The following is a 27,686-nucleotide window of genomic DNA, read 5'->3' on the forward strand; positions in this document are numbered from 1 at the left end:
ATCAACATTTCCCATATTTCATTCCTTATGGGTACATTTCCTTTTCAGGTACAAATATTCCATATTGAAAATTCTATATTCAACAACTTCAGTATTTTTTTTTCCATTTAGTATAGCATATTTTGTATTAAATGCAAAAGGAAGTAGCACAAGAAGAATCTAAAGGTGGAAAAAATTCAGAAGACAGAATTTCAAATGGTATACTGAAGGTAAAGCTAGAAACTACAAATAAGGAACAAACGTTTCTTGGACAATGCTGTTTCCAGACAGCTGCCTTTCAAAATACTACTCTGTTTACTCACTGGACATTACCAAAGCTATCAGAACAGGTAACTCCTGTTATTTTTCCTATCTATATATCACTTTATTAATAATTTATATATAGCCCTTTGATAGATACACATATCACAGGAAATCTCATCCATTAAAAAAAATTATAACCTTAACAGTACCTAAACTTAAACCTTGAATTTAAGGTAGATCCCAAGTAATATTTTTCTTTTTAGTGAATCCAGTTGTTTTATTATTTCATACTATAATTAAGATTTAAGATACATTAAGTGATAACTCTAAAATTTGTAATAGAACTAATATATAAGACAGGATGGATGGTAAAAAAAATATTCCTATTTAACCAATTTATTAAAAACAGTTGTCATCATTTTATTAAAGGAAGCATTAAGAATAATTATCCCACCATTTCTTCTAATATTTTTGACAAGCTAATTAATTCTAAAAGAAATGTATTCAGTATTACTAAAGAAAGTGTCATTTTGATTGAAAGAACTTCAGAAACAATGCAGTTAAAGAGTATAAATAAAATAAGAGAAAAGTGATCAAAACAATCTTTGTCAGCAAGAACCTATTCTGTGAAGAATCATTCACAGAATGATGTACACTTATTACAGGTAAGAAGATCAGCAGACTCCTACGAGCCCAGGACATAAGGATCACGCTGTAAGTAAAAGCTATTTACAATGGAAATTTTCCATTTTATCTATAAAGTATTAATAGATAACAATATATTTACTAACTTTTTGAGCACTTAGTGTGTGCCAAGTACTATATGAAATATTTTATAATTTATTTTAAAAAATTTTTTGTAACAGTCATGTAAGATAGATCTTTAAAGATAATTAAAGAGAGAGAGAGAATAGAGACAGAAAGATAAAGAGAAAAGGGACAGGTTAAGTAGCCTAGTCTAAGTTCATGCAACAGAAAGTGATAAAGTCAGAATTCAAATCCAAACCTAGTGACAACCAGCCTGTACTCTTACCACTCTGCCACACTGTGTCTCTAGAATACCTGAATGTTTATGTTGAAAGAGTTCAGACCTTTACATACTGCTGAAGGTAGTGATTATGTCAGGAAAGCTACTGTAATAAATAAATCAACACTGTACATGTTACAAACTGATTGTCAAGTTGTACCCTGCTGACATTTCGTATTGTAATACTGAAAGAAATGTTGAAAAGTAATTTGCCTATAAAAGGTACCTCTTCTATATCAATCTTTTATATAAACTTACTAGAATGTAAAGATGCCTCTTGGCTTCCTTGGCCATGAATAATTTTTTAGTCTCAGTACGTTTTAGTTGCATTTATTTACTATTTTTTAACATTAAATTTACTGAGGTATGATTTACATAGAATGCATTTTTAAAAAGCTGTTAAATCCCAAAGGAGCATTTCAAAATCTAGTATTTCTTTAAGCAGCACTTTCCATACAGTTTATGGCAGAGCTGAGCAAAAAGAAGATATTCAGTAAGTTTTGCTGATCAGCTGGAAAAAAAAAACCCATTGCTTTAATGAAATATCTTCCCTCAGATAGAGACATCATGATTTCTAAAATAAAATATTCTTAGTGAATAGAAAAATATAGACGAAAAAGATAGCTGGTCTGTGAATGTAATTTCAGTTCTGTTAAATGTTCAGCAGATGTGTTTTTCATTCGTTGAATAATTTTTTAGATTGAAAAAATTCTATCACCTATTGCATTTTATCTTAGCTCAGTGAAGTTCAGGTACTACATTGAAATTGAGGGTAAGAACGTTTCATATTTGCTTTCTTTAACAACTTTAAAGAAAGAAACAGAAAATATGCAATTAAATGAAAATAATTTAAATGAGAAGGAAAAAAGACAATGCATCTATAATGGATGGATGGGGATCATTTATTCACAGATTGCAAAGTAAAAAAGAAAGAAAGAAATAAGCAAAAGCAGGCTCAAAGTTAGAAAGATGTTCACAAGGCTAAGTATGGTAGTTGTTGCAAAATACAATGTTCTTAGATTAGCAGATAATGTTCTTCTGGTTTTATAGAATAGCTGGAGATACCTGTCTTTTGTGAGAGATTCTGAAAGAGTTACTCAGAGAATACCTTTTATAATTTTTAACAAGCCAGAGATCGTGGACAAAGAATGATGATGTACAAGCCATCTTCTTTTGCCAGTCCAAAGCACATAAAATATTCCAAAATCAGTCCCAGACTTTATCGTTTTGTCTTCTAGGCACACAGGAAGAGACTGTCTGTATTACAGGTATTGTTGACACAAACTCATCCTAGACTCAGGCTGTATGAATATTCTGTATCAGGTCTTTTCTATTTGTGAATGGAATATAAAAACTATGTGAAACAATAGTTGAAATCTGTAAGAACAGTGGATGAAGAAAACTCAAAATCCAGGATGTTATGAAACAATAACGATAACATATTTGGAACAAGAGTAAAAATATTGACCTATTACTTGAAGAAGGGAGTGTAAGGAAATCAAAGGAGGGTAAACAACTCAATTATGCTTTCATCCTTTCTACTAAGGAGAAAAATTCACAGATGGGAAAGTACAGAAAAGCTTCATTAAAAAGGCACCAAATGTGAAAGACCCTAGTTTCTGAGTTTAAGCCTCAGTTCCATCAAATTACACTCTAGTGCACAGAAATGACCTGGAGATGCGATCACAGTACTAGTCAAATGACATCCAGCTAACACAGCACATACCTAGAGAACATACTTTAGTTCCACACTTCATTCTCAAAGAACCACCACAAAAATGTCTTTATAACACCGACAGTTTTGAACACTAGATATATCTCTAAAATATCATGACTGGAAAGAGTACAAGAGGATTGAAAATGACAAAGATCCCAATTATTAGGAAGATTTTTGAAACCACAGACTAATAAGGCTGATGTGTGTCCTAGCCAAATTCTGTAAGAGAGAATTGGATAGGGAGGAACACTAAAAAAAACAACAACACAGAAGTAATCATAGACACCACTGTAGTTTACTGAAGAAGACAGCGTGTTGAACTGTTACATTCCTCCTTTTGACAGAGTTATAAAGATATCAGTGAGATAATTTTTTAGTAAAGTCTAATGATGTTTTTTGTATAAAGTAGGAAAGTGCTTGCTGATCACTAGTAAATTAAATGTATGGTTGGCTGAAAAACTGTACCCACAAATTGTTAATCAATAAAAGTCAACTACATGTGCTCTAGGAGCTATTTCTTTGTATTTGTCCTGCTTTGTGAGAGTATCAACAACTTGGATGAAAACAGGGAAATGTGTATGTCTCTCATGATAGATTTTTATAGCACAATTGTAGAGAAGAAAAGATTCAGAATCCCTGGACAAGTGACTTAACTACCCCCCAAGTTAATGAAACAATACATTTTATTTATTTTGAGATGAAGAATGAATAAGGGCTACATCAAAGTAATGCATGATATTTGTTCATGAGAAGGACAGGTGGCAAAAGTTAATCCAAAATTCAATACAAACCAATTCTGTGATGTGAAAACAGATAATGCAGTCTTAAATTGTGTTCATCCACTGGCTGCATCCCTGGGAGCTTAACAGTTACACTATCTATTACACTGATTAAAGTCAAATATAGTGCATTGCATTCCATCTGAAGCACCATATTCTGTAAAGCACATCATCTAATTAGAATACATAGCAAAATGAAATCAGGTTGGTGATGGATCTAGAGACTCTTCTATGTAAGGAAAACAAAAGGAATCAACAATATTTAATGAGCAGAAGTGAGATCAAAAGAGAGAACATGAAATAGATAATAAGTGAAACTGGCATTATGTGGGTATGAGTGTGCGTGTGTGTGTGGCTACAGATATCATGACTAGGACTAGTGAGTCAAATTTATGGATAAGTATATTTTCAGCACATAAGGAAAGACTTTCTCACAATGAAAGCTGTCTAGTTCTGGAACAGGTTGCTTTGTAAAGTAATAAACTTGCCCTCGGTGGAAGTGTTCAGAGGGTGGCCGGCCACCCGTCTGGGATATAATGTGCAGAATTCCTAAGTAGATAGGTGGGTGGATAAAAGGATACCTGGAGTTTTTTTTAGAACTCTCAGATTTTAATAAGGGACAAAACAGCAGAAGAAAAGTCTGTGTCTTATTCTTTGCACACCCAGGGCCCACTAGGGAATGAGGAACATGGTAGGACTTCCATAATTGTTGCACCAAATTGATAATAAATAGAGAAGCTATAAATAGTAGTACAAACAAAACACATATGAGAAAGAAATGAATAAGAAATCAAAGGAAATAGAAAGTAGATCATTTTATCTAATCAAATGTTTGTTCTGTGTAATGAAAGTTGCATGTAATTCTTAGGCCAAGTGACATTTACCAAGACGCTTGAAGAAATTCTCCTCTTCATCTCTCCCGTTTTCCATTCCACTCCCTGGTCCACCTTCAGAAAGCTTTACAGCACTGGTGAATTTGACCTGAGAGAAAAATGGACGGTAGTCAGATAACTCAATTCAGAGGAAATTCTTTGTGTTTATACTAACCTTTACCTTGAAAAATAAGTTGTTTAGAATATAAAGGTCACTTCATTTCTTTTGGCTTCCACATCTGGTTAGCTAGTCTGTATAGTTTATTCCCATGTGCCAAAAAAGACATCACTTATAACTATAATTTGAGAGTCTTGGTCATAGATTGAAAGTAAAATAATCAGGCACTATGAAAATAATTTAGTGAGCAATTGAGATATTCTTAGAGTTTAATTCTGATAAAGTCCAAACTCAAATTTATGAACAAGTCATATTCATCCTTTACAAACAACACCACAACTGAGAATCAGATGAAAGTAAAAGATAGCCAAATAGAAGATTTCAAATCTCTATGAAAGAACCGGTATAAATGAATTTATAATGTGTACTATAACTAAAGTGCAATAACATGTTTTTTTCCTAACACTTAAAATGTGTTTGTTTACAGCAAAGCAAGGAAGCTATGGACCTCACAGACCCTCAAATACTTGGCCAAATTTTAGTAAAAAGAATATGAAGAAGGAATTATAAATATATCTTCTAAATGTCTTATAAGGTTGCTATAATCTTTTTATAACTCCAAAATATTACTTTAAAAAGAGATAGAAGAAAACTGGTTTTAGTGAGATTCAAAGAAGAAAGAGTATAAGCAAATAATTTGTATATAAAGAAATGTAACTCCTATTACATGCTGAAAATTACAGCAACCAGGCCACGAATCAGCCACAGGGAAGACTCTTATCAGAAATGGATTTCACTAAGAATCACGACCTTTTCCAAACTGCATGCTACTACAATGCTTAACAGAAGAAGCACTTAGTGGGAAAAATCATCCTGAGCTTCTTAATCCTTTTCAAAGGGGAGAAATGTTCAGATGGTAGGAAAAGTAGGGAAGGAAAATATATGGTGTGTGTGTGTGTGTGTGTGTGTGTGTGTGTGTGTGTGTGTGTGTGTGTGTGTGTAAAAGAAATCACTATACAATTATGTGTCCTTGGATAGGAGCTTGAGATGTTAGGATTTCATACATGTATTAAAAGTAGCTGGGGGCTTCCCTGGTGGCGCAGTGGTTGAGAGTCCGCTTGCCGATGCAGGGGACGTGGGTTCGTGCCCCGGTCCGGGAAGATCCCACATGCTGCGGAGCGGCTGGGCCCATGAGCCATGGCCACTGAGCCTGCGCATCCAGAGCCTGTGCTCTGCAACGGGAGAGGCCACAACGGTGAGAGGCCTGCGTACCGCCAAAAAAAACAAAACAAAAAAAACAAAGAAAAAAAGTAGCTGGGAATTAATACCTATATACCTCTCTATATCTGCATTACAATTTTATTCATAGTTTTTTGTCACTTTTTTCCTTTCTATGATTGCCTCATACTAAGACATCTTAGTTTCCATAGTTCACTTAAGTTTCCAAAGCTTACTTACCTTGAAGAGAATTTCTTCAGCTCCTCCTTATTTGGCCCCTCCAGGTGTTTAGCAGTTCTCAGCCCTGACATTTTTCTATCAGTGACTCCAACATTCTCTTACGTAAGTAATGTCCTGTTTACCTTGGAGCTTTGCCTGATGAAAGAGAGGCGGTCCACAGAGCTGATGTCCAGGAGGTCCTCCACACCATCTGCCAGGCCTGAGAGGGAGGATCGTTTCAGCCAGTTTCCTAGTTAATAATTCAAAAAAAATTAGACCATTATAGCATTTTCTCCCAAATGGATTAAACAAAAAAGTTGGCATGTGCCCAACAAGCAATGAAAGTTACATGACTTGATGTAAATAAAAGTGAAAACAAATTGTCTTCGAAATGTACATGCTTTGAATAAAAACATTCAGTGTTGGACTATAAAATTACATGACTAAATCAGAACAAAAAGAACCCAGGCCTCTTGCATGATTAAAACCGTAATCCATACAGTTCTCTTTGACAACTTTCACATCTTCCGTTAAGTCCTGTTGATTTTACCTCCTAAGTATCTTTCAAATATGTCTACTTCTCTCCATCTACACGGTCACCACCCAGTCCAAGCTACCATTACTTATACCTGGCAGCTTTCTATCTGGTCCCCCATATCCACTCATGCTCCCTCCAATGTGTTTTCCATGCAGTGATCTTTTACAAAAAAAGTTTACCTGCTCATGCTATCCCCCTGTTCAACATCCCACCTTGGCTCTGTAGGGCTGCAGGATGAAGAGACAACCTGACCTGCAAGGCCCACACGCTCTGGTCCCTATGGCTTCACCATAGTCATGCAGCCACTCTTGTCTCAGTTCTTCCATGTCCCTCCCTCCTAATACCTTTGCACATTGTACTGCTACCACCTGGAATGCTCTCCTTCCTCCTTCTCCCAAGTACCCTGCAGATCTTAATATCTCTTCCTTCAGGAAGCCTTCCCTGATTCCTGCCTCTCCTCCCCCTCATTTAGGTTAGGTCTCATCGTTGCATGCTTTTAGGGCACTACATATACTTCCCTCATAAAATTGATAGTTTGGGGACTTCCCTGGTGGCACAGTGGTTAAAGAATCGTCTGCCAGTGCAGGGGACACAGGTTCGATCCCTGGCCTGGGAAGATCCCACATGCCGCAGAGCAACTAAGCCCATGCGCCGCAACCACTAAGCCTGTGCTGTAGGGCCCGGTACCACAACTACTGAGCCCGCATGCTGCAACTACTGAAGCCCATGCGCCTAGGGCCCATGCTCCACAACAGAAGAAGCCACCGCAGTGAGAAGCCTGAGCACCGCAATGAAGACCCAATGCAACCAAAAAAAAAAAATTCATAGTTTGCAACTCTATTTAGTTGTATGATTATCTGCTTTAGTGATTGTCACCCCTAATAGATTGTAAATTCAGCAAAGTCAGGCATTGTGAAATTCTGCTCACCATTTAATCCCTGAATCCTAGCACAGTGTTTGCACACCATAGAAGCTCATAGGAAAGGTTTGAGAAATATCTGCTGAAAAAAATGAATGAATGAATGAGTAAATGAAGGAGTCAGCCTAGGCTTTGCGACTTGAAAGCTTTCCCTTTCTCTACCTTCCCACGAGTTGCTCTGTTTTGATTGTGAGTTGGTTTGAGGACATGGCAGGGAATAAGAGAATCCGTAAGATAAATACAGACATACTTTTACCTATGGGGAGTTTAAGCTTCTTTCGGAGGGAAATTCTACGTGACCGAGAGCGGGTGCGCCGGTCAGAGGTGGTCCCCGAGTGAGCAGTGGTGCATTCTGAAGTGTCCTGCTCAGACTGGCTGCTGGTATCACTCGCCGCACTCTGGGATTTGAACATCTTGCGCCAGAAATCTTTCCGCCCCATGTTGCCCCCTTGCATTTGTTCATCGCTGCAAGCAAGCAGAGGAGAGGGTTAAACGTCTGAACACATGTGAAATTCTCTTACATTTCTTTCAACCTCCTGCCAATGACACTGTGGCAAATCGTGCAGCATGATCTTTGATGGGCTGGGATTTAGGAAGAGGCGGAGTGGGAGTGGAAGGAAGGAGATCAAGCTTGACTCTCTGAGCTCTTCTTGAAAATAGCCATGTCTCAGCTGTCAAGTTGAGGAAATCATTTTTTTCAGCCATGATATAAGACTAAATATTACTGCAGGTAATCGTCTGCGAGTGTGAGTCATAAAAGCTGAAGCACTTACAGTGTCAGTAAATATTTAACTTTTTATTTTTTTAAGTTCCCTGGGGGGTGTGCAGCACCATATCTTATTCCCCACCCCTACCGCAGGACAGTATAATTCTTGGCCCTAAATAAACTCACAAAAATCCTTGAACGAATAAATAAATAAAATGCAATCACCACACCCAGGGGATGCATCATCCCACAATTTTTCACTAAGTAATTTTCATAGTGCCTGATTATTTAGCTTTCTTAAGTCAAAGAAACTTAAGGTTTAAAAGGAAAAAAGGGCTTCCCTGGTGGCGCAGTGGTTGAGAGTCCGCCTGCCGATGCAGGGGACACGGGTTCGTGCCCCGGTCCGGGAAGATCCCACGTGCCGCAGAGCGGCTGGGCCCGTGAACCATGGTCGCTGAGCCTGGGCGTCTGGAGCCTGTGCTCCACAACGGGAGAGGCCACAACAGTGAGAGGCCCATGTACCGCAAAAAAAAAAAAAAAAGAAAAAAAAAAGTAAAACAAAAAATTAGCCTGACTCAGTAAGACAAATGGGAACATCTCCAAAGGGATTTTTGACTAGGGCATTCCACAAGAGGAAAAAGATAAGTGGCCAATGGTATGCAGAGTTTAATCTCACTAGGAATTTTAAAAAAAGGCCAGTTGAAATGAGATCCCTATTTTCACTCATTAAATAGGCAAAGATTAAGGTGGGGTGGGCTGGGAGGGGAAGAAAGCAATGACACTGTCATACTGCCATGATGAGAGAATGAGTCAACTTTTCTAGAGGGTAAGTTTGTAAGATGTTATCCAAAGGCTATGTCTACACCCATGACAAAAAACTTCAATTTCCAGGAAGTTATCCCAAGGAAATGATGGGACAATATACTAAGATGTAGATACTAAGTATCTACTTAGTATCTAAGATGTAGATACTAAGAAGGTCAAATGCTCACTGAGGCTTCTGGGTCAATGTTAAAAATTGGAAATAATCTAAATGTTTACCTCTAGGGAAACAGCTGAATAAATTATGCGACTTCCATATGATGGCATCCTCTGTAGTCATTAAAATCCTATTTTCAGAAGACTAGTGATATGGGGAATGTTGATGATATATTGCAAAGTTAAAAGGCACTGATAAAATGGATTAAGCAGGATATCACCAGGTCAATAAAAAAAGTACACGTGTATGTGTCTTTGTGTAAGCTCATGTGTACACATGCTCAAACATGTACCCAACATAATACACCAAAAGTTTACTGTGGTTATTTCTAATTGAAGGTATTTAAACATTTTTTTTCTCTATGCTTTTCTGTGTTTTCCACATTTGGCAACTTGAAGAACACATATTATTATACTTTAGTAATTTGGAAAGAAAAGGTTATGGAGAATACTCTAGTAACATGTGATGAAATTATTTTGGGGGGGGGGTTTGGGTAATGGTCTGTTTATAAGCTTTGGGGTTAAATCTGGGATCTACCTAAAATTTGACAGTACTGTGTAAAGCAGTCATTTTCTGGGGATATTTACATGGGGATGCAGATTTTTTCTCTCAAAATCTCATTAGAGTACTAAATACCTTTAATTATTATTTTAATTCAGGACATTCCGTTTAGCAAATATGGTGTGAATTTAAAGCAGTGTTTTAGAATTTGACTTCCTTGCTATTTTTATCAAACGATCACAGTGTTTGAAGCATTTCTTACCTGTGGGGAATGTGCAACACAGTGATGAGTATATGACTACGTGGCCTGAGTGGGGAAATATCCAGGGAGACTATAATTGATCAGCTTTACAATAAAATGCCGCATCAGCGCTGTCCAATGCGTGTGTATCAATCACGAGTTTCAGAGATGTGGGCATATAAAACTGCTTTTAATATTACTGAGTTAATGTCATTTTTATTTCAAAGGGAAAAAGGAGAAGTAAAGGGTATGAGGGGGGTAGGGGGAAGAGAAAGTTCTCTGTCTTCTGGCAGAGGAGGAGCCATAATCACGCACCCACCTTTCTCCAGTGCTAAACAGAGGACATGTGGTGTGCTCATCTCCTGGGCCCACTTGGACCAGGGAAAAATCCCATGTTTGACATTCTATGACATCCCTCCAAGTGGAAATTTTTATGTAGAGGCATATTAATACATGTATCTTCATTCAAGGGAAAGAACAGACATGTGCTAAATGCTGAGAAATCAGGTGGTGTTTACAGAACACTACAGAGAAAGAATCTTTTGCAATCTAGAAAACTAAATCACCTATCAAGGTACACAGTTTTATGTTTAAACCTAGTTTACCTATTAAATCATTCTTATTATTCAGATTAGCTTAATAGTTATTACTGTTATTTTGGGAAAAGTCCTCTCTCCTTTTTTGGACAGATTCTGTATGTAAGGACTTTTAACTAGTCTTGTGGTTGGTTATTCAGCTACAGACAGACCTTTGCCTTTCACATTAATTTTTTTTCCCTTAGAGCTTATGTTTGGATTTTTACTATGTCCTTAAAGACGTCCTGAAAGGAAAAACTAAACCTCAGTTTTGAGAATGGAAATTAAAGGAGACAAAGGCTACATGGTAATTTGGCAAGTCTACTGTTTCATTGACTGTCATTCATTCATTCTTAAAATTAAGTGCCTACGATGGGCCAAGCCCCATCTAGGCATTGGGTCTGTAATGGTAAGTAAAAACTCATGAGGTCCCTGCACCCATGGGGTTGATTTACCTTCTCCTTACTTTTCTCCACCCATTTTAGGGGCAGTTTCTAAGATTTTGAAGGCCTACAAAAACTGCAGACTTTTTGTTCCTTAAAGGTTTTGTTTGTTGTGGATTACCAAGGTCCTATTTCATGACGGTGATTTCCTTGACTATAGAGAGGGCATATTATAAAATCTGGAATATCCTGCAGAATTTCTGGAAGGATAATCATTTAATACTAAATCAGGGTTTGGGGAAGTAGAATGGTATACCTAAAATGATGATATTTTAAATATTGATCACACCACTTGTGGGGCAATAGGTCTCAAAAGAAGAATGAATAGAAGTGAGCCTTGCATAGAACTAGACTGTATATTTGGTGTCTACGGTAATCCTCACATTTTCTGAGGGCACTATTTTCATGATGCTTTTGATTTTGTTATTATGAAAAGTAGAGATAAACTGATATCAGAGGGCATTGGAAAGGATCTCAGGAGAGAACCAAGGTGAAAAGGAGAAGAGTCGATGTTTCAGCTAACGCTGGACAGGAGAGTAGATTATCTTACTTATTTTTGGAAAAGCTTCATTGATTACATTGACAGTCGTAAGTGATTTTAAGCAAGAAAGTGGATGCCATCCCCAGCCCACCTGATACACATGCTATTTTTCAAGATTAATCTGTAGGATTGTGCATGAAAGGCAGAAGTGGGGTAGAGACTGGCAATGGGAAAGGCAGTGAGGGAGGCTTCCTGGAAGCACGAGGTTGGTTATTTGTGATTTGGGCCCGTAGAGATTAGTGGCTTTGGGAGTGAAAAATAAAGGGCAGAAGGAGAAGTTCAACAGAAATGAAAAACAAACGAACAGCAACTTAGAAAACAGAATTTCTTCCAGTGGGAAGTGCTCAACCCACTCCATGGGAGACAAAACCAACGCTACTTACTGCTCTGGAGTCTGTGAGGGGCGACCGGACATGAAGCTGCGACATTCCTCAGGTGCAGAGGTCACCTGGCCTTTATCCACAATGCTTCCTGCCTCTGACCTATGCAAATGGTACATTCCACCAATCACAACATAGCAGGACACCACCTCCCAATACTTCATATACTTCATAAAGCAAAACACTTTGCTATAGACAACTTAAATGCCCTGCACACCCTATACCATCATGAGTCTATGTCGGTATGGAACATATCCTACCATTTGAGTCATGACCTAGCTACCATATTGCCTAAGGATACCACCATCATTGCAGACAGAGCCATTAACTACTGGCAGGATTTCAAGTTTAGGTATTTCTTTTAATCTTCGTAAGTGGCAATTCTTATATAAGAGGCATACAATAAGTTTGTATTTATTAGAAGAAAAAATAATTGGGCATTGCTCAGCAATTTTTCTTCTGCCATGTTAAAAATATTACTTGCTGAACAGGATGATATGGTATCAGTAATTGCTTTTCCTTTCTGGATAAGAATGTAAGTTAGCTATAGGAGGGACCAAAACACAGATAACATTTTACCATGTAATTAAGAGCTATGAAGTGTGGTTCAAGTGTATGAAAGTTTGGGATCAACTGAGCTCTGATTCATACAAAGGCAGCATTTATTTGACGGTAAACTCATTCCTTTTCTAATCTGTTGCTGGGCCACCACCAGTGATATCACTTGTACAAAAAATTATAGTTCCCCCATCCCTGTACTGGAGTTACACACCATGTAGGAACCATACGGACAGTACAACAGAAGATTATATTCTACAGACATAGGCAAACCCTCATATTCAGAGAGCTCAAGCTTCCAACCTTTTACCACCTCCAGGCTTAGATTCTGGTTCATTTTCCTCCACCTTTTTCCCTGGTGCCAACTTCTCAGCACTATCAAGCAAAGCACTGAGGGCCACTCTCCTGAAGACATTCCCATGGGCCTCTTTGATAAACTGGACCAGCTGACGGATGTCACAATACAGCCCCTGTTTGGAGGCCAGAAAGAAAGTGCGGGGGAAGATAGCTGTGATTGAATAGTGTCCACAGAAAGAGGGGTAGAGGGTAATTCCTTGGATTTAGATGAGCATTGGAATCATAAGAAGAAAACATATTACTACAGTGAAACCAACGGTATCCTGTCCCTCCATTGTTCCTATGGTAACATTACCAAGAGCCTTGCCCATCATCCTTAGTATGAAAAAAGATGGTTACCATGCTTCATATTCAGAAAGTTGGCTGTATCATTAGAAAGACATCAATTTACACTTTTAACCACTGGATTCCCAAGCTTTTAATTTTCTCTCTTAATTGTGACTTCTGAAGAGATGCCTGCAAAAAAAAGGCAATCAGAATTTTGTCTAGACTAGAGATTTCAGTCTCTGTTCAGCTTCTCCAAATTTTCTGCATCATTGTGATAAAATATGCTAAGTCCTCTAGATACTTCCAACAGAGCCTGATATTCAAGGATGATCCATTTTGCTTCACAGATTTAACAAATAATATGTATGTTGTAGCCCATTTGAACATGAGCTCGACTATGGACTTAAGATGATACAGGGCTGTTAAAACCAACATATTAGTGATTCAACTTTTAATGCAGGACTTTTATTTTAAAGATATTAAGCTTTGCATTCAGCATTTCCCCCACTCTCTTCTCTCTTTAAGAAGGTAGTTACTGGGCTTCCCTGGTGGCGCAGTGGTTGAGAGTCCGCCTGCCGGTGCAGGGGACACGGGTTCATGCCCCGGTCCGGGAAGATCCCACAAGATCCCACGTGCCGCGGAGCGGCTGGGCCCGTGAGCCATGGCCGCTGAGCCTGCGCGTCTGGAGCCTGTGCTCCGCAACGGGAGAGGCCCCAACAGTGAGAGGCCCGCGTACCGCAAAAAAAAAAAAAAAAAAAAAAAGAAGGTAGTTACTTATATTCTTTGTCTTAGGAAAAGTTCATGACAAAGCAGAACACAGAAGCCTACAAAACAAAACACTTATCTTATAACCCTTTTGGGTTTCAAAACCTAAGACCACTGGGACAATTATGCCTATGATGTTTAGAAAAGCAGAAGGAAGAACCACCAAGGAAAACATAGAATGTCCTTTGGATCCTGTGGGCAGCAAGGCCCTATGCTCTCACTCTGCAATTTGGTGGCTCCTCCATGGAAGGCAAGGCCCCAGAAAGCAAGGGTCCCAAACTCACCAGAGAGCCCATCCCTAAGCAGCAGAGGGCACTACGTGAACTAATAGGCATGACTGATGACTGAGACCCACGGAGCCTCACCAGGCGTTGGGTCCTACCTAAGACCTGGGGATCTTTGCACTACTCTGTGAGGTGGGGAGACCCATGAATGCCTGAGGTTCAACTTCCAGCCATTCTGGTGGAATGGGGGTCCAAAGCCGAACTTAAGTTGATTTAAAGAAAATTAAGAAATATAGTATCTCTTCTATACACGAGTTTGTAGGTTAAGACTTATAAGAGCTTGCATATACTATAACCAACTTGTCAAATTACTTCTTGCCATGACCAAACTGAATGCATGGATGGTACCCAAGTTATTCACAAACTCCAAGAACCTTGCTAGGATGGCTTCAACAATCAGCAAAATTAAATTCCTTTTCATTTGGGGTTTTGTTCTGTTGATCTCAAGTGAAGTGGATACATAGGCTCAGTGGTTTAGAGTAGCTTAAGACCATTTCTTTGATTTAGGTAGATTAGCAGATAGCGTCCATATGTGTAAATGGGCTGATTTCTGCATAGGAGTCATTGTATCTAACAGATCGGTAAAACAGAGAAATGCTTCTTTATTCCTCGGAGAGACCTGAATTCATCTAGTCATATCAGATGTCTCAGTCTTCATCCACATTTTACTATCCCAAACCACAATCTCCTTAGTAGCAATTAAACACTAACCTTTTATAGCCTGGCTCTCTGTACCTGTGGCTTCAGTGGTTTAATTAACAGTCTTTGTCCTTTGGAAGAGTAGCTAAAAGATTACAGTGTTCGATAAAAGAAGACAAAACCCATTTCAGCAGCATATTTGCATTAATTTTTAAAGTAAGCATGGTTTCAAACAAAAGCTTGGTATAACTTTCTTTAATATTTCATGAGCCAACACGCTGGGCTCTAGCACCTTCTCTCTGAAGGGCTCTTAAGTACCTAGCAACTATCTCAGCAACTACCACAGAACCTCTGAGATGGAAAAGATAATCCACTTTGCAGGTAGGACAACAAGTAACGGAGGAGAAATGTGTTGCTGAGTTTCTACTGAGAGTTACTGGTGACACTGAGAAAATAGATACTTTAACTTTAAAAGTTTTAGACTTCACTTCTCTTTCTCAAGGCCACGGCACGAGACTGAGAACTCCTGTGGGAAGAAGAGGTGAGCTTCTCACCAGATTCTCAGGGCTGTGCAATTCATGCGTAGTTGAAGCGCAGCGTGTGATGAGGGATTTAAACATGGCGCTGACGATGATGCCCTCCACATTTTGGGCTGTGGATTTGTTGTCCACCGTGGTGAAGTTATTTCCAAACCCAGCCTTGTCTGGAATGCAAAGGCACCAATTAAAGGCAGTGTTTCCATTCAGCTACATAGTTTAAAGAAGTAATGAAGTACTCCAGGAGTTACTGAAGGGCTACACAAAATACAGAAACAGAGGACTGAGGATACTCCCGGTTTGATCATCTCTATGAGGACTTAAAGATAAACAACTCATAGTCTCCTTCAGAGTCTTTACTATGACACATTCCATCACTTTGAGAGCTGTTTTAATTGATAACTCTTAGCAACAAAAAGAGGATCAACTGTTGACCCTATGAAAGTCTTTTAAACCTAAGTAGTTTTTAAATAGGTGATCACATAAAAAAATATATGATTTACTGAATGGTCCCTCAGTGGAGACAGACTTAATTTGATTTGGCTTTTTTGGTGGTGAAGAATGCTGGCTTCTCACTGGAAACTGTTCAGTCTGTGAGAAGCGGAGTGAGGTTGGGCTGACCAGGTGAGCCGGCAGGGGGAGAAGGTGGGGGGGACAGGGCCCTGCAGGGGAATTCATGCCAGCACTGGAAACAGAAAAGACTGAGTCTGGCCAAGAGCTGCACAAGACTTCTAGCAGCTTCTATGGAGTCCAGAGACTCCATAGCCACATGAATTGGAAAAATCTACAACCTCCCTTGGATCCACCTCCTTATAACTCATTCACACATGAAACGCCAGTGAACTGAGGCCATCACCCTATGTGGCATTTTATGCCAGTTTTTCACATTTCCATGGACACATTCTGTGGCCTTGCCAGAGTATTCCTCATAGCTTGCGAGCCACCTGTGGACTGTAGGGGCAGGATATGTGCAGCTCCAAGACTGATCAGATAGGGATGTGTGTCTCTGGCTGGCTGATTCATCGTGAGCCACTTTAACGTCTCAAGAATTCCAGAGGGAATTCATCACTTTAAAGTAACAGACCTTATTATCAACCTCTCACTGTCTGTGTCAATGGGCCGTGGATTATCTTTAGATTTTACCTTACAGAAAGAAATGTTTTAGTCTATTCTTATAGTTTCTATCTCAAATAGGTTAAAAAAGAGAAAAAAAAAGTTTGTAATCAAGAATTTCTCTTGCAGTACCTCAACTACAATTCTCACTTCATTGATTTATAAATTTGTTATGTGCTTGGCTTAAAACAATTTCAATAACATAGATTATTTCAGGGATTCTATAGGGAACAATATTTTCCTTTAATGTGAAAACCGAACAATAAAGCCTGGGGTACAAACAGAAAAACTGTTTCTAAATCCATCACAAATAAAAGGGGGAGTGGCATGAATTGGGGGGTTGGGATTGACATATACACACTACTATATATAAAATAGATAACTAATGAGAACCTACTGTATAGCACAGGGAACTCTACTCAGTGCTCTGTGGTGACCTAACTGGGAAAGAAATCCAAAAAAGAGGGGATATCTGTATACATATAGCTGATTCACTTTGCTGTAGAGTGGAAATTAATACAACATTGTAAAGCAACTATACTCCAATAAAAATTTAAAAGAAAAAAAAGATTATGAAAGCAGGAAAAATAAATCCATCAAATATAGCTCCATTATAAATTAATCAACCACTATCACACATATACTATATAAACAATAACAGCCTATACCAAGAAGTTATTTCTTCCCAGGCTCTAATTAAAATGTATATTTTACCCAATCAGGCTTCATACATCACCTTCACTTCATTACTGCATTTGCATTCAAGTGGTATTGGAGGTGTTCATTTATTATGGATGCCATCTGTGTTCACTGGTTGTGCCCTGTAATATAGGTCTTTATACTGGAGTTTTCCTAAAGCCATGAAGCTATAGCTTATGAGCCTATCTATAGATCCCTTTGCCCATTCTTTTTAAAATTCAGTATATGTGTATATCAAAATTATGTTACTACTATGTTTACTGTCGTTTTTTTTTTCCTTTCCTATTTTATTTTGTGAAAAAATCACCAAGCACTATGCCTGGCTCATTTCATATTTGTTGAACTAATGAATATATTTCTTTGTTCCTTGATCCTTGCCTCAGCAGTCATACAACAGAAAGTCACGGGAGAGAGAGGAGTGCCATGAGCAGAGTGTAAGGATAGAGGGGCTACAGGTGAGGATGCCACAGCTTTACCAAATTCCCATCTGCTGACCTAAGTTGTCCTCAGAAAGCCTCTAAAGTGTGTCAAAGATGATGTACAAATTTCTCATGTTTATATTTTATTACACACACGATGCACACACAAACAGATATCTTCTCCTCTCCATTCTATCCCTAGAAATTTAGGGTGTCTCTGAAATGCTACCTGCTTTACCTCCCAGCGAGTTCTCCTAGAACTCGGTGCAGCTTTACTTACTGTCAGTGACCGGCTCCATACAAAATCCTAGCAAAGCATGCAAGAAGTCCACTACGTTATTGAGAGAGTCTTTGTTCACATAGTCCCTCATGGTTTGTCGGAATTGCATCTTATCTAGCTTGTATAACTTAGTGAGGCAGTTCTGGGCCTGCAAGGAAGGAAGAAAAGTGAAGAAGTCACAGGTACCAGCTTAAGCTACAGGGACACCAGTGGTCTGTGACAGAAGCCCTCAAAAGGCAAACATTTCCATCCATCCCTGCCGGCTGCTGCCCACCAACCCTGCCAGCCCCTCCTGTCTGAGAATGCAGTGGGCAGAGACAGGCTGAGCAGTACTAGGTATATGACTTGGAGAAGGGCTGCTCCTCAGGAGAAACCCCAAACTAGGGGCTAATGCTGTCCCAGAAAGAGCTCAGTATTTTTGCCAAGATCAAGATTTTAAGATCTCAAGGGAAAAACTTAAAGTGTAAAATTCAGGTAGGTGATAGGATTGGTCATCAAGGTTTAGAAAAACCTCAAAGGGTTTGTGCCATGGGAAGGAGCAGGCCACTCCCATGCTCAGCTGTCTTGAATTTAAGTAGGTTTAATGGATGGTGTGACTGGACTGTAGGAAGTGCTTGTCCAGAGTCCTCTTATATGGTCAGGAGGGAAGGATCTTTGAAACATGAAAGAGGCATAAAATAAAGGCAAGTCTAGTTTGTTGATTTTTGTGTCTGCTTCTGACTGTGGAAGTTTGGTATTTAAATAGAAGTTGGTCTTCAGGATATGAAAAGCAATTGACCATTCACTAGGCCCTGCTACTCAAAAATATATTTCTTATGATCCAGCAAAGAAAAAGGAAGTAATCCCCACCACCAGAACAAATAAAATCACATTCATTGGTTGGAGAAGGCCACAGACAGCATGCGCTAATACTATCTGAGACCCTTAGAGGGCTCCCTAACCCTCTCTTACTACTGAGAGAAAAATCACATTTGTGCAGTGCTTTGCTGTTTAAAATGTGTTTCTTGCTTGTAAGTGCATAACGACATTGGACTTTCACACCTTCTCTGTGATTTGAAGAGTTTCCCTATATTACAGCGGAAGAAACTGAGACTCAAAGAAATCAAGAACTTTGCCCAAGTTGATACACCAAGTTTCAGAGCAGAGCCAAAATTAGAAGCCAGGGTCTTACCTCCTCATAGTGGTTATTTCTCCTATGATATAATAGTCACATGAATAGTTTAGATAGTGATTGTTGGGGAAAATGTATCTAGATAACACCTACTTTGAAAAAAGATTTAAGATGACCAATAATAGAGATTAGTTGATATCTTGCGGAGAACAAGATCATCATAAAAAAGAAAGTCCTTAACAATGGAATGAAATGGGAAAATGATAAGAGAGAACTCTGGGTTGAGGGGAAAAAGCTAAAGATCAAACGGGAGGGGACTTTCCTGGTGGCGCAGTGGTTAAGAATCCGCTTGCCAATGCAGGGGACACGGGTCCAAGCCCTGGTCTGGGAAGATCCCACATACCGTGGAGCAACTAAGCCCGTGCGCCACAACTACTGAGCCTGCACGCCACAACAACTGAAGCCCGTGCGCCTAGAGTCCGTGTCCTGCAACAAGAGAAGCCACCGCAACGAGAAGCCTGCGCACCACAACGAAGAGTAGCCCCTGCTCGCCGCAACTAGAGAAAGCCCGTGGGCAGCAACGAAGACCCAATGCAGACAAAAGTAAATAAAATAAATTAAAAAAAAAAAAAAAGAAGGGAGGGGTGGCTGGGTGAGGACAACCTTAAAGGAGGATAGAGAAATTTGGACAATCAGACAAAAGCAAGGAAGTTAGATCCCTGAGAAAGCAGTCCCTGAGAATTGGGACTTATTGGTGGGCCTTAATGGTGGCCCAGAAGAAAATTTAAGTTACAGGACCATTTTGGCAAATCAAGGCCCAGAGAAAGATTCTTGGAAAACTCGAGAGGAAAAAGGAAGATTACAAAAGGTTGAAAATTGTAATTAGCAATAGGCATCCTGGTGTGACCTTGTTATAGTCTCTCCATCTGTACCACAAAGTCAGGTGGATTGATTTATTTTTTTTCCATTTTTCCTTTACTCAGTCATAGAAGATTGGGAAATTAGGTGTTAACCAGAGGTTACTGGTTGCTAGCTCTAAAGCAAGCTTCTTTTCTTATAAAATAAATGATTCTTGCTATAAAATGAAGCCTGTAAAGTACTTCTTGCTTCTCTGTAAAATACACCAAAAAAGGCATTGTTTCAAATCTGCTCTTTAGAGGCTATTAAGACGTCTGAATGAGTTCAATCAGAAGTTTAAGCAAGAATCAGAATATCAAACCATAAGCATTTTGATTCTGAATGAATATTTTAAACTTCTCCAAGAGATATAAAGAGTGAATTCCCTTTCAATAATTTGGGACTACAAGCTAATAATTAGACTATTCCAGGAAACATGCTGGAATTGCTAGGCATTTTGATGAACATCATTGCAGTACTAATCTGTTTATTAAAAAAAATAAAAGTATAGAGGACCTGATCTAGTAGAGGTAAGAAATATCTTTAATATATTAAAAGTTAAGTAACTTCTGACAATCCAATGCCAGAGAAATCTGGAAATATCTAGCTTCTTGAATTACACATTCCCAGGGAAAATTGCTCAAATTTCTCTCTCGGGGCTTCCCTGGTGGCACAGTGGTTGAGAGTCCGCCTGCCGATGCAGGGGACACGGGGTCGTGCCCCGGTCCGGGAAGATCCCACATGCCGCGGAGCGGCTGGGCCCGTGAGCCATGGCTGCTGAGCCTGCGCGTCCGGAGCCTGTGCTCCGCAACGGGAGAGGCCACAACAGTGAGAGGCCGCGTACCGCAAAAAAAAAAAAAAAAAAAAAAAAATTCTCTCTCGGACAACGTGTTTACTAAGCATGGACAAGTAAGTATAATCCCTATAGTGAGTACTGAACTGGGCTACTAGAGAATGGAGGTATTGCCACGTAAATCAACAAAGTTGAGAAGGCAGGTAGAAAACTGGACATCCTGACAGGAAATATTCAGTACTCTTGAGAAGAGAACACATGGTGATTAAGCAGTAACAACAGCCTCTCAAGTGGTTTCTGATCCAACTAAGCCCTACCTTCTCCAATTCTAGAAAGACAGGTTCTGATGTCAAAACGAGTTTATACCTCCAACTACAGCACGACACTTCCTTGTATATTCTGATGTTTGATTTCATAAAATTAGTTTTCTGCATGAGGAGTGATGTGGTTTTAGCCTTGAAGGCGTTTATTCATACTGTGATAGAATAAAAATCAAAGATCAAAAATCACATACACATGTGCAGAGATGGGGGCAATGTCAGCTTTCTACTGCCTTATTACTTATTATTTTGATTTCTTAAAATTTGGGGCCTCAAAATCTAGATCTTGGTCAAAGTTTTCAAGTTTCAGTATTTAGAAGTTAATTACTATGAATAAAACTCCCCCATGCAAATAATTAATATAATACAACACAAGCGAATATAAACGAAAGAGAATGATATACAGATGGATAGATAGGTAGATAATAGATTAGGAAAGTAACCCAGCATGCTAAGGCTGTGTGAACGTTTCACGACAAAACCTAATACCAAGGAAAAATGCGCTGGCATTAGACTTTGGCATGATCCTAAAACTCTGCTAAGATAGTGCCAAAAGGTTTCCTGGTCTCAAATTTGCATCAACCCCTTACTTTTAAGGGAATATTTTCTTATTATTTCAGTTCAAGAGTATGTATGAGGGCAACTGTTGCGGTTTGGACTTGTTGTGGAGGTGGGTTATTGCTCAAGTCTTAAGTGAACAGTAGTCATCAGTGGAGGCAAATGAAAATGAGCTGGAATTACATTTCCATGTTCCATTACAGAATTATGCTTTGCAAGCCTGAGCGCAGAGTTTCAAGTTTCACACAGTTCAAAGAGATATGATCTCAAATATTTAGTAGTCAAGGTTCATTCTCAAACAAAGCAGCCAGAAAATGACTGGCCACTTTTGTAGTCCTATTTTGTCCCAATAAGGGCCATTTTCCATATCTAAGAACAACAGACCAAGTCCTAAACTTTGATCCCTTTTTCTAATATAACATATGCTTCCATAGTGCCCAGGCAGGTGATTAAAAAGTTATTTGCCACGGACTACCAGTAGCTTACTAAATGTATTCATCTTTGCAATATTCTTTCAAACTTGAATTCACATGTTCCAATTATACACTCTTTTACCAGTTGGGAGTTGGCCTGCCCAGGCACTAGGCAGAAGTGGTTTTCCCAATTAAACTTTCCTAAGCCTGGGTTTTAGATGTCTTGAGATATCTTGTGGGAATCCTCCCACCTTAAGACAGCATTAATTACCCTTACAAAATACAGTATTCTTCAGGAAACACTGACCCTCATTGTCAAAGGACTCATGCCTAATTTGGAGGGAGGGAAGAGGAAGAGGAAACGGAATCTACTTTAGTTCTCTTACATTCTCCCGGAATACCTGGTGTCTCAGACGATCCCCAGAGAGCCCTCGGTGTCCTTCTCCGCAACCATAGGCACATCCCAGAGACTTCACTATTTTGATGAGCATGGTTAGAGCAAGCCTATGGTTGCTGACAGGCGTACTTTCATCCTAGTACCCATGAACAAGAAAGAAAGAAGATTCGGTTCATTTAGTCACTAGGATTCTTTTGGTGCTAAGACTCTATTTTATTATTAAACCAAGTTTCTATGTTTTGCAGCAAGCCCCTGCAATTTGGGAAACAGAATTGTCAAGGGCTCAACAGGCAGGCTAACTTTTCAAAACTCTAGAACAGACTTACGAGAAAGAAAATGTTTATGCATTTTGAACACCCTCTAGTGCTACAGGATATGAATGCAGACCTCTTTATTAGAAGACATGCTTTCGTATCCTCGTTAGACTATCGGAATAACTGTCTAGAGAGAGACAGTGTGGACTATCAGTGATGAAAGCAAGTAGATTTTCCAGAAGCTACCCTCATCAGCAGGCTTCTCTTAATATCACCAAGCAAGGATTATTGCTAAATTTCTGGAACTGATCAAAGTCTGAAACTGTGAAATCATGTGGCAATTTCTGACATTTTCAAAGGACTTTTCTAATTTTATGCCTTCGTTATATTGTAATATTCATGCAAAAGCAAAGAGAGAATATGTAAAAAAAATTGTAAATATTCAGCATGGTTCTTTGTTTGAGGCTAAATCGGAAGCCCTCCCGAGGTGAACTGTGAGAAGTGTTATCATCCTCTCTCTTGGCTCATTTAATCCTTGCTCTTGGTGAAGAACATAGCTTCCAGAAAAATGAACTTTCTTGAATTATTTCCAAAGAAGCATAAGGAAGCTGTTGCTAAGGAATGATGCAGATCCCAGCGTGGGAGTGCCATTACCTTCAGGAAGCTCCAACATTCCTCAGTCCTTCTAGCTACTTTCTGCTGTCAGCACAGCCACTGCGGACCTGAGAGTCCAGCTCCCGTTCCTTAATTGCGTATGACGGTAGGTAAATGAACTAATCTCTCTGTGCTTTAGTTTTCTCACCTGTGAATCGAGGCTCCTAATAGCTTCCCTTCCTACTTCATCAGCTTACTGTGCCAAACAAATGAAATAATGAATAAGAATTGCTCTGTAAATTGTGAAGGCCTTTTCCATCTTCATATGCTCAGGTTGATACATAAACTTTGGGGCCACCCACGTAGAAAGTATACTCAAAGGCAGGAAGGGTGTGAAAGCAATGGGGGTTATCTAGACATCACGTGCTGTTCATTATGTGATGGGGTAGGCGCTCTGCTCCCCTAATGTTATATAATTGGTCCTTTTTTTCTAACCAAATGCTCATGTAGTGGATGTGGTGCTGGACTCCAGAGATGCCCCCTTCAGAACTGAACATTCATTCTCTGAGCCGCTGGGAGTATTGATGGATGATAGCTCTCAGGTGAGTCCCTCTCCAGGCATTGCCCTTAGCTAAAGAGACCTGCCTTGATCCAGGTTATGCTCTCCTCCTGGAAGCAGTCTGCCTCCAATGGCTGGTCAAGAGCATAAAGAGTGTGTGTGGGGAGGTGTGTGGAATAAAGTGGGCTCCCTTACTTCACCCGGGGATTACCTTGAAGAGCCATCCCATCTCTGGAGCTCCCTGTGTGATGGGCTGAAGTCTCTGTTACAACTACACTGCAATTCAACTTCTCTCTCTGCCCCATCCTGCTTCTTTTACACCCCACAGACGTTGATCCTGAGCAGACACCCCAGGAAACCTCCTGTGTGCATATCTCCTTGTCTGAGTCTGTTTCTTGCGAACTCTACAGCTCAGATGCTTGTAAATGGAAGACTCAAACATACACACACACAGATACATACATTTATTTATTTATACATGCATACATACATACATATCAAATTCAGAAATGTTTTAAATTCAAATCTTAGCTCCATAACCTTGGGCAAGCTACTTAACCACTCTGTGCCCTACAAAATAGGAATCATAAAAATACGTATTTCACAGTTTGTGAGGTAAAACATGGAAGGCATGTAATAATAGCAAAACCAGTGTTAATTATTATTTCTAGGTGTGGGGCACTGCTATCTACTGGGGGCAACATTGCGCAAATTAGAAAAGGCACTCCTCTTGGTGGATGAACTAGAAAAAGGTGAATCCTCTCAGTAGATGCAGCCCTTGGGTAAACAGCTTGGTGAGCAGAGCTCAGACTGGATTTCAGTCCTGTCTGGACTCCTTAGGCGAGAGCCCTTGTGGAGTACACAGCCTGCACAGCCAAAGGTCACCCTGGGTAAGGGCTGATTTGGAAGACTGACTTACATACATTTAAAAACTATTGATATCATATGTTCCTTTAAAAACTATTGATATCATATGTTCCTTTAAAAAGCTCCAAAAGCTTTTTGTAAATATCAATTTGTATTTCTTTGGACCTTCAGATGCCCTTGCGATTTTGGCTCCTCTAGTAGAAGACATTCAGAAAGTTGTATCCAGCTACAGGCAGAAATCAGGACAGATATTAAATAACATTTCAAGCTCTCAGTACCAGTTAGTGGCAAATACAGAAATAGAAATTAGATCTTCCTTTCTGAATTAATCAATTCCCGCATGCTCCTGGCATTACTAGGTTGCAAAATTAGATAAACCTCCTGATTCCACTGAAAATAACAGATGGGATAGAGGCAGAACAGACCTGTGTGACTCCCAGGTACAATGCATCTGACCTACGGTCAGGTATGATTTTATAAATTCTCTGTATTACAAAGAATATTATTTTGTAGAACTAACTATAAAACATTTGTATCTTTGGTGGCTGTTTTGGAGAACACATTATCTGACTCTGTAAAATCCCATCCTGATCAAGTGATAGTTTTGGTTAAAGTAGCATTTATATTATCAAGTTTCTAGTATGATAGCTAGATTTTAAATAGGCAAGAGACTTGCAGTTCTTTAATAAGAAAGTAGATGAAAACACTACTTGGGGGACTTCCCTGGTAGCGCAGTGGATAAGACTCCATGCTCCCAACGAAGGGGGCTTGGGTTCAATCCCTGGCTGGGGAACTAGATCCCACATGCATGCCGCAACTAAGAGTTTGTATGCCACAACTAAGGAGTTCATGTGCCGCAACTAAGGAGCCCAGGAGCTGCAACTAAGGAGCATGCCTGCCACAACTAAGACCTGGTGCAACCAAATAAATAAATATTTAAAAAAACAAAACCAAAAAAAATCCCCACTACTTGGGTGAAATTTTTGAACAGAAAACAAAACAGAAACAAAATTCTAATAATGAACTTCAGAGATCCTCATAAACATAACAAAGCCCTCATCAATTTAGGGAATATCTAAGCTTTACTGATAAGAGCTTATCAAAATTTCACAACTTTAATTTTTTTCTTTCTATTTTCCCCTGATTATGACATAATGACATAGCACTATTCTCTCTTTGAGTGGCCACCTAAATTGACAGGTAAAAAAACTGAAAATTTAAGAATCTCACTGTTTGCTGTGTTTATAAATTTGGTCCTTATAACTTGTATTTGTTTGCTAATTCCTACATAACTGTTGATTGAATAACTCCTTAGATCTTAGGATTCAATATCAAATCCCTTGTGATCTATATCATCATTTAGATAATTTTCATCTACAGTGAGATCTGAGGATCCTTGGATTGTCCTCAGTGATGTTTGGGAAAGAAGTTGGGGACCTTAAGTACCAGAAGATTCTATTAGAATTGGAAAACATATACATGATTGAGGGAGGAGAAGAAATCCTAAAGAAAAGCTTAGGTTCAGGAACCTAAGAATATTGGGGCAGGAATAATTAGATCAGAGTCCACAAATGTTGGGAAAAATAAGAGTAGACAATCAGGGAAGAAACAGAGATGATTAAATGCACATTAAACATGCATCGGGTAGGACTGGAAAGAGATGGAGAAAAAAATATAAAAGAAGAAAGAGCACTGGAACACAGATGTAAAAACCTGATAGCCTACAAGAAAATAACAATTTATATTCTATAGAATATGTAGGTGGTAGAACTCTGTACAGTGAAATCTTATACTTCTAAATACTTGGCCTGATGTGTAGATTGTCACCTGTTAGAGATTCAAATCTCTTGTTGATTTCAATTCCTTAATAGCATTTTCCAACTAAAACCCCAAATTGAAATCAGCATAAATTATATGAGTTTAAGCTGCAGTAGTTCTTATTTAAAATTCAAATTAAAAGAGAAAACTAATTATTGACGTTAAGCGCTGAGATCAAAAATCAGGTGTTGTCAAGTCAAAGGGAATTAAATTCAGGAACAATCAGTAATAAGAAAGCTAAAGACACCTGGAAGTGACACACTGAGACATAAGAGAACCAAGGCAGGCTAGTCTTCCAAACCAACATCAACAAAGCAACTAACTAAACAAAAATTTTCCCTTTCTTTCCCTTTACCTGTGATTGAAGTAGGCTACCTAAAAATGTGTTCCTTAAATCAAGAGAAAGAACTTTATTTAAATTTTTTCAGGAAAAGTATACTGCTTATTATGGACTAAATGTTTGCATCTCCCCCAAATTCATATGTTGAAGCCCTAACCCCCCAGGGTGATGGCATTTGGAGATGTGGCCTTTGGGAAGTAAATTTTAGGGTTAAATGAGGTCATGAGAGTGGAGTCCTGGTACAATAGGATTAGTGCCCTTATAAGAAGAGACACTGGAGAGCTTGCTCTCTCTTTCTCTGCATGCACATTGAAAAAAGATGTCATGGGAGCACATAGCAAAATGGCAGCCACCTACAAGCCAAGAGAAGATGCTTCAGAATGAAATCTACCTTGCTGGCACCTTGATCTTGGACTTCTCAGCATCCAGAACTGTGAGAAATAAATTTCTGTAGTTTAAGTCACCCAATCTATTGTATTTTGTTTTGGCAGCCTGAGAAGACTAGAATGCCACTCCATTAGGTCAGACCCTGAAAGTTTTGAGAGAGAGACTGTTGTTGGCAGACTGAGAATTATGGCAATGTAGTGTATCTGAGATATTCTCTTGCAGAATTGACATGAGCAGGGAATTCGTTCTAACACTGCTTGGATGGCAATGGCTTTTGAATGTAGGATACAATTTCACGTAACTGTTTTTACTAATACCTGCTGAGAACCTAATGAAGAGATTTCCAGACTCACCACTTTCTTGCTCTAGTGACTAGCTGCTATTCTGAGTCAACAAATTGCTGGCAAGAAAGAATTGGAAAGAAATCAGGAACAACATTTCAAGA

General features: G+C 39.1%; 1 protein-coding gene across 2 annotated transcripts in view; it reads right to left on the reverse strand.

Moving 5' to 3' along the window:
- The window catches only part of UNC80 (unc-80 homolog, NALCN channel complex subunit), a 241,679-nt gene that overhangs the window by 166,727 nt on the left and 47,266 nt on the right, over positions 1-27,686 (reverse strand). Inside the window, exons 14-21 of one of the 2 annotated variants that reach the window (XM_029225347.1) lie at positions 22,427-22,558; positions 17,934-18,081; positions 15,441-15,589; positions 12,878-13,044; positions 12,020-12,118; positions 7,901-8,115; positions 6,337-6,443; positions 4,651-4,747 (exon numbers count right to left, since the gene is read on the reverse strand). In XM_029225347.1, coding sequence (XP_029081180.1) covers positions 4,651-4,747; positions 6,337-6,443; positions 7,901-8,115; positions 12,020-12,118; positions 12,878-13,044; positions 15,441-15,589; positions 17,934-18,081; positions 22,427-22,558 — 1,114 coding nt within the window. Of the gene's footprint in view, positions 1-4,650; positions 4,748-6,336; positions 6,444-7,900; positions 8,116-12,019; positions 12,119-12,877; positions 13,045-15,440; positions 15,590-17,933; positions 18,082-22,411; positions 22,559-27,686 lie in introns of both variants that reach the window. The other variant, XM_029225346.1, reaches the window with a different exon arrangement.

Source organism: Monodon monoceros, unplaced genomic scaffold (genome assembly GCF_005190385.1).
Source record: "Monodon monoceros isolate NGI ecotype Baffin Bay Population unplaced genomic scaffold, NGI_Narwhal_1 Super_Scaffold_16, whole genome shotgun sequence".
In the NCBI taxonomy this organism is placed as follows: Eukaryota; Metazoa; Chordata; class Mammalia; order Artiodactyla; family Monodontidae; genus Monodon; species Monodon monoceros.